Source organism: Oncorhynchus gorbuscha, unplaced genomic scaffold (genome assembly GCF_021184085.1).
Source record: "Oncorhynchus gorbuscha isolate QuinsamMale2020 ecotype Even-year unplaced genomic scaffold, OgorEven_v1.0 Un_scaffold_6123, whole genome shotgun sequence".
Classification (NCBI taxonomy): Eukaryota; Metazoa; Chordata; class Actinopteri; order Salmoniformes; family Salmonidae; genus Oncorhynchus; species Oncorhynchus gorbuscha.
In genome coordinates this window covers 1-7,500 of record NW_025749792.1, presented here as the reverse complement: position 1 = coordinate 7,500, position 7,500 = coordinate 1, and the positions used below count along the sequence as shown (strand labels likewise).

The 7,500-nt window shown below is 51.3% G+C and overlaps 1 protein-coding gene across 1 annotated transcript in view; it reads right to left on the bottom strand.

Annotated features, from left to right (window-relative positions):
- The window catches only part of LOC124029328 (TBC1 domain family member 1-like), a gene marked incomplete at its 3' end in the record, with an annotated part of 11,295 nt that extends 9,358 nt beyond the window's left edge, over nt 1-1,937 (bottom strand). The window contains exons 1-3 of the mRNA XM_046341089.1: nt 1,878-1,937; nt 888-1,166; nt 629-805 (exon numbers count right to left, since the gene is read on the bottom strand). Of these exons, the coding sequence (XP_046197045.1) occupies nt 629-805; nt 888-1,166; nt 1,878-1,937 (516 nt within the window). The remainder of the gene's footprint in view (nt 1-628; nt 806-887; nt 1,167-1,877) is intronic.
- Between the last annotated feature and the right edge of the window lie 5,563 nt (nt 1,938-7,500).

Below are 7,500 nucleotides of genomic sequence, written 5' to 3'. Positions count from 1 at the left end.
TGTGTGTGGTGTGTGTGTTAGTTACCATGAACAGCATGGTCTTGTTCTCCTGTAGACTGGTGTGTGTGTGTGTGTGTGTGTGTGTGTGTGTGTGTGTGTGTGTGTGTGTGTGTGTGTGTGTGTGTGTGTGTGTGTGTGTGTGTGTGTGTGTGTGTTACCATGAACAGCATGGCCCGGTTCTCCTGTAGACTGGTGTGTGTGTGTGTGTGTGGTGTGTGTGTGTGTGTGTGTGTGTGTGTGTGTGTGTGTGTGTGTGTGTGTGTGTGTGTGTGTGTGTGTGTGTGTGTGTGTGTGTGTGTGTGTGTGTGTGTGTGTGTTACCATGAACAGCATGGTCCTGTTCTCCTGTAGACTGGTGGGCTGGACCCCAGCGGTGTGTGTGTGTGTGTTACCATGAACAGCATGGTCCTGTTCTCCTGTAGACTGGTGGGCTGGACCCCAGCGGTGTGTGGGTGTGTGTGTTAGTTACCATGAACAGCATGGTCCTGTTCTCCTGTAGACTGGTGGGCTGGACCCCAGCGGTGTGTGTGTGTGTGTGTGTGTGTGTGTGTGTGTGTGTGTGTGTGTGTGTGTGTGTGTGTGTGTGTGTGTGTGTGTGTGTGTGTGTGTGTGTGTAGTTAGTTAGTTACCATGAACAGCATGGTCCTGTTCTCCTGTAGACTGGTGGGCTGGACCCCAGCGGTGTGTGTGTGTAGTTCAGGTGACAGGCCGTTCTCATCCAGGGCTCTGAGGCAGGGGAAACTGGGGTCTGGTTGGAACATCACCGGCCTCCCACCACTAGAGGCACCGTACCCTCCTCCCCTGACCTCTCCATCCCCCGTTCCTCCATTTCGCGTTAGCGCGGTAAGGCCAGAGCTCTCCGCAGCCCGTCCACCAATCCACCGCCACTTTCTGGTTGAGGATCGCCCCGGCCCTTACGGATTGGCTGAATTTCTCGATGCACTCGTCAATCAAAGCGGGCGGGGCTTTCTTGTGGGCGACGGTCACTCTTCCACAGAACAGAACCTCAAACCTCTTGGCGAACATGGTGGCAGCGCCGAAGGCCGACGACGCGGACGGAGTACAGTCTTCTGAGGAGGAAGAGGCGGCGGGTTTGTGCGCTGCGAGGTCATCGTTGCGCGCCGAGCTCTTCCCGGCCTGACGCAGCGTACTGATGATCTCAGGGACCTGGAGGGAGGGAGGGAAGGGAGGGAAAGAGGGAGGGAGGGAAAGAGGGAGGGAGGGAGGGAAAGAGGGAGGGAGGGAGGGAAAGAGGGAGGGAGGGAGGGAGGGAGGGAGGGAGGGAAAGGGAGGGAGGGAGGGAGGGAAAGAGGGAGGGAGGGAGGGAAAGAGGGAAAGGAAAGAGGGAGGGAGGGAAAGAGGGAGGGAGGGAAAAGAGGGAGGGAGGGAGGGAGGGAAAGAGGGAGGGAAGAGGGAAAGAGGGAAAGAGGGAGGGAGGAAAGAGGGAGAGAGATTTTGTCATGGGTGCTTACATGTTTTGGTATAGGTGGGCCCTAGCAGGAATCCAACGCATGATGAAGTACATAACAATACATTAGAATGGGTGGCCAGTAATAAACTGGTCCTGAACATCTCTAAAACCAAGAGCGTTTTGTATTTTGGTACAAATCATTCCCTAAGTGCTAGAGCTCAGCTGAATCTGGTAATGAATGGTGTGGCTGTTTAACAAGCTGAGGAGACTAAATGACTGGCCGTTACCTTAGTTTGTAAACTGTCCTGGTTAAAACATATTGATTCAATGGTTGTAAAGATGGGGAGAGGGATCTGTCTGTAATAAAGAGATGCTCTGCTTGTTTGACATCACACTCCACAAAGCAAGTCCTGCCGGCTCTAGTTTTATCTCATCTTGATTATTGTCCAGTCGTTTGGTCCCAGTGCTTCAAAGGAAGACCTAGTGAAGCCGCGGCCCAGAACAGAGCGGCACGTCTTGCTCTCCATTGTAGTCAGAGGGCTGATGTTAATACTGTGCAGTCAGTCTCTCTTGGCTGAGAGTTGAGGAGAGACTGACTGTAAGAAACATTGTGTTGAAAATCCCAAACTGTTTGCATAGTCAACTTACACACAGCTCTGGCACACACACACTGACCCCACCAGACATGCCCCTCGGGGGTCTTTTCACAGTCCCCAGATCCAGAACAAATTGAAGAAAGTGTACAGTATTATATAGGGCCCTTATTGCATGGATCTTCCTTCCATCTCATATTGTTTTAAATAAACAGCAAACCTGGTTTCAAAAAACAGATAAAGCCACACCTCACAGCACAACGCCTCTCCCCCTATTTGGCCCAGATAGTTTGTGTTTAAGAATTGTTATGGAGGCTACATGTGCCTTTTTTTAAATGTATGTAGTTCTGTCCTTGAGCTGTTCTTGTCTATTGATGTTCTGAATTGTGTTCTGTGTTCTGTGCTCTGTGTTCTGTGCTCTGTGTTCTGTGCTCTGTGCTCTGTGTTCTGTGCTCTGTGTTCTGTGTTCTGTGTTCTGTGCTCCGTGTTCCGTGCTCCGTGCTCCGTGCTCCGTGCTCTGTGTTCTGTGCTCTGTGTTCTGTTTGGACTCTAGGAAGAGTAGCTGCTGTTTTGGCAATAGCTAATGGGGATCCTAATAAAATACTTAATAAGTGCGGTGTTCTGTTCAGAACGGGCCAGACGGTGAGGTCACCACACCTCTATGAGACAACGTGATGGACGGTGAGGTCACCACACCTCGATGGGACAACGTGATGGACGGTGAGGTCACCACACCTCTATGGGCCCAACGTGATGGACGGTGAGGTCACCACACCTCTATGAGACAACGTGATGGACGGTGAGGTCACCACACCTCTATGGGCCAACGTGATGGACGGTGAGGTCACCACACCTCTATGGGCCAACGTGATGGACGGTGAGATCACCACACCTCGATGGGACAACGTGATGGACGGTGAGATCACCACACCTCGATGGGACAATGTGATGGACGGTGAGGTCACCACATCTCGATGGGACAACGTGATGGACGGTGAGGTCACCACATCTCGATGGGACAACGTGATGGACGGTGAGGTGTGGTGACCTCACACCTCTATGGGCCCAACGTGATGGACGGTGAGGTCACCACACCTCGATGGGACAACGTGATGGACGGTGAGGTCACCACACCTCTATGGGCCCAACGTGATGGACGGTGAGGTCACCACACCTCGATGGGACAACGTGATGGACGGTGAGGTCACCACACCTCTATGGGCCCAACGTGATGGACGGTGAGGTCACCACACCTCAATGGGACAATGTGATGGACGGTGAGGTCACCACACCTCTATGGGCCCAACGTGATGGACGGTGAGGTCACCACACCTCTATGGCCCAACGTGATGGACTGTGAGGTCACCACATCTCGATGGGACAACGTGATGGACGGTGAGGTGTGGTGACCTCACACCTCTATGGGCCCAACGTGATGGACGGTGAGGTCACCACACCTCGATGGGACAACGTGATGGACGATGAGGTCACCACAACGTGATGGGCGGTGAGGTCACCACACCTCGATGGGACAACGTGATGGACGGTGAGGTCACCACATCTCGATGGGACAACGTGATGGACGGTGAGGTCACCACATCTCGATGGGACAACGTGATGGACGGTGAGGTGTGGTGACCTCACACCACTATGGGCCCAACGTGATGGACGGTGAGGTCACCACACCTCGATGGGACAATGTGATGGACGGTGAGGTCACCACATCTCGATGGGACAACGTGATGGACGGTGAGGTGTGGTGACCTCACACCTCTATGGGCCCAACGTGATGGACGGTGAGGTCACCACACCTCTATGGCCCAACGTGATGGACTGTGAGGTCACCACATCTCGATGGGACAACGTGATGGACGGTGAGGTGTGGTGACCTCACACCTCTATGGGCCCAACGTGATGGACGGTGAGGTCACCACACCTCTATGGCCCAACGTGATGGACTGTGAGGTCACAACATCTCGATGGCCCAACGTGATGGACGGTGAGGTCACCACACCTCTATGGCCCAACGTGTTGGACGATGAGGTCACCACAACGTGATGGGCGGTGAGGTCACCACACCTCTATGGGACAACGTGATGGACGGTGAGGTCACCACAACGTAATGGACGGTGAGGTCACCACAACGTAATGGACGGTGAGGTCACCACAACGTAATGGACGGTGAGGTCACCACAACGTGATGGGCGGTGAGGTCACCACAACGTAATGGACGGTGAGGTCACCACACCTCGATGGGCCAACGTGATGGACGGGGAGGTCACCACACCTCTATGGGCCAACGTGATGGACGGTGAGGTGTGGTGACCTCACACCTCTATGGGCCCAACGTGATGGACGGTGAGGTCACCACACCTCTATGGCCCAACGTGATGGACTGTGAGGTCACAACATCTCGATGGCCCAACGTGATGGACGGTGAGGTCACCACACCTCTATGGCCCAACGTGTTGGACGATGAGGTCACCACAACGTGATGGGCGGTGAGGTCACCACACCTCTATGGGACAACGTGATGGACGGTGAGGTCACCACAACGTAATGGACGGTGAGGTCACCACAACGTAATGTGTATATACACACACAACAGTGGAGTGTCAAGGCAAAAGGGGTGTGACTACTTATGTAAATGAGATGCATTGTATATACACACACAACAGTGGAGTGTCAAGGCAAAAGGGGTGTGACTACTTATGTAAATGAGATGCATTGTATATACACACAACAGTATGTGGACACCCCCTTCATACTAGTTCTTCCATTTCAGCCACACCCATAAAAATCAGGCACACAGCCATGCAATCGCCTTAGACAAACATTGGCAGTAGAACGGCCTTGCGACGCACAGTTGGACCAGTGTCGTCCGGGTTTGGGGAGGGGTCGGCCGTCATTGTAAAATAAGAATGTGTTCTTAACTGACTTGAATAAATAAATAAAATAAATTTAAAAAGGTTCAATTAAAACAATTAAAAATTAAAAAGTGAAGAGCTCAGTTATTTTCAACGTGGCACCACCACCTTTTCAACAAGTCAGTTGGTGAAGTTTCTGCTCTGCTTGTGCTAACCCGGTCAACTGTAAGTGCTGTTATTGTGAAGTGGAAACATCTAGGAGCAACAACGGCTCAGTCGGAAAGTGGTAGGCCACACAAGCTTACAGAACAGGACCACCGAGTGCTGAAGCGTGTAAAAATCGTCTGTTGCAACACTCACTACTGAGTTCCAAACTGCCTCTGGAAGCAACGTCAGAACAAGAACTGTTTGTCGGGAGCTTCTTGAAACGGGTTTCCATGGCCGAGCAGCCGCACACAAGCCTAAGATCTGTGATTCTGTGCTTTCAACTTTGTGACAACAGTTTCCTGTCCTGTTTCAGCATGACAATGCCCCGTGCTCAAAGCGAGGTTGATACAGAAATGGTTGGTCAAGATCGGTGTGGAAGAACTTGACTGGCCTGCACCGAGCCCTGACCTCAACCTCAGCAAAAACCTTTGGGATGAATTGGAATAGCAGCAATGTTCCATCATCTAGTGGAAACCCTTCCCAGAAGAGTGGAGGCTGTTATAGCAGCAATGTTCCTACATCTAGTGGAAAGCCTTCCCAGAAGAGTAGAGGCTGTTATAGCAGCAATGTTCCAACATCTAGTGGAAAGCCTTCCCAGAAGAGTGGAGGCTGTTATAGCAGCAATGTTCCAACATCTAGTGGAAAGCCTTCCCAGAAGAGTGGAGGCTGTTATAGCAGCAATGTTCCAACATCTAGTGGGAAGCCTTCCCAGAAGAGTGGAGGCTGTTATAGCAGCAATGTTCCAACATCTAGTGGAAAGCCTTCCCAGAAGAGTGGAGGCTGTTATAGCAGCAATGTTCCAACATCTAGTGGAAAGCCTTCCCAGAAGAGTGGAGGCTGTTATAGCAGCAATGTTTCAACATCTAGTGGAAAGCCTTCCCAGAAGAGTGGAGGCTGTTATAGCAGCAATGTTCCAACATCTAGAGGAAAGCCTTCCCAGAAGAGTGGAGGCTGTTATAGCAGCAATGTTCCAACATCTAGTGGAAAACCTTCCCAGAAGAGTGGAGGCTGTTATAGCAGCAAAGGGGGGTCCAACTCCATATTAATGACTTCCCAGAAGAGAGGAGGCTGTTATAGCAGCATGGGGGGTCCAACTCCATATTAATGACTTCCCAGAAGAGTGGAGGCTGTTATAGCAGCAAAGGGGGGTCCAACTCCATATTAATGACTTCCCAGAAGAGAGGAGGCTGTTATAGCAGCAAGGGGGTCCAACTCCATATTAATGACTTCCCAGAAGAGAGGAGGCTGTTATAGCAGCAAGGGGGTCCAACTCCATATTAATGACTTCCCAGTAGAGAGGAGGCTGTTATAGCAGCAAGGGGGTCCAACTCCATATTAATGACTTCCCAGAAGAGAGGAGGCTGTTATAGCAGCAAGGGGGTCCAACTCCATATTAAAGCCTTCCCAGAGAGAGGAGGCTGTTATAGCAGCAAGGGGGGACCAACTCCATATTAAAGCCTTCCCAGAAGAGAGGAGGCTGTTATAGCAGCAAGGGGGGGTCCAACTCCATATTAATGACTTCCCAGAAGAGAGGAGGCTGTTATAGCAGCAAAGGGGGGTCCAACTCCATATTAATGACTTCCCAGAAGAGAGGAGGCTGTTATAGCAGCAAGGGGGGGTCCAACTCCATATTAATGACCATAATCTTGGAATGAGATGTTCGACGAGCAGGTGTCCACATACTTTTGGTCACGTAGTTCATTTCTGTGTTTAATTTTCAATAAATGTGCAAAGATTTAAAAACAAAAACGTGTTTTCACTTTGTTATTATGGGGTATTGTGATGTCATTATGGGGTATTGTGATGTCATTATGGGGTATTGTGATGTCATTATGGGGTATTGTGATGTCATTATGGGGTATTGTGATGTCATTATGGGGTATTGTGTGTAGTTTGGTGAGACAAAAAAAACAACATCACATTTTGAATTCAGACACTAAGTACATAATGTGGAATAAGGGGTGTGAATACGTTCTGAAGGCAGTGTGAGTTTCTGACGGGACAGTATTTGTTTCACCAAACTGAAAGGGAGTCAGACAGAAAGGCGCTACAAACAGGCGTGGTGACTCACCATGAGGTAATGTGATTGGCCTGCCTGTTTCCCTGCCTAAACATCAGATCAGAGGAGTGGCACACTGGTTGGCTGACTAACTGGCTGGATGGCTGGTTGGTTGGTTGGCTGGCTGGATGGCTGGCTGGTTGGTTGGCTGGATGGCTGGCTGGCTGGTTGGTTGACTGGCTGGCTGACTAACTAACTGGCTGGCTGACTGGTTGACTGGCTGGCTGGCTGGCTGACTGGTTGACTAGCTGGCTGGCTGGCTGGCTGGCTGGCTGGCTGGCTGACTGGCTGACTGGCTGGTTAGTTGACTGGCTGGCTGGCTGGCTGGTTGTTTGGCTCTCCTGGCTGGCTGGCTGGCTGGTTG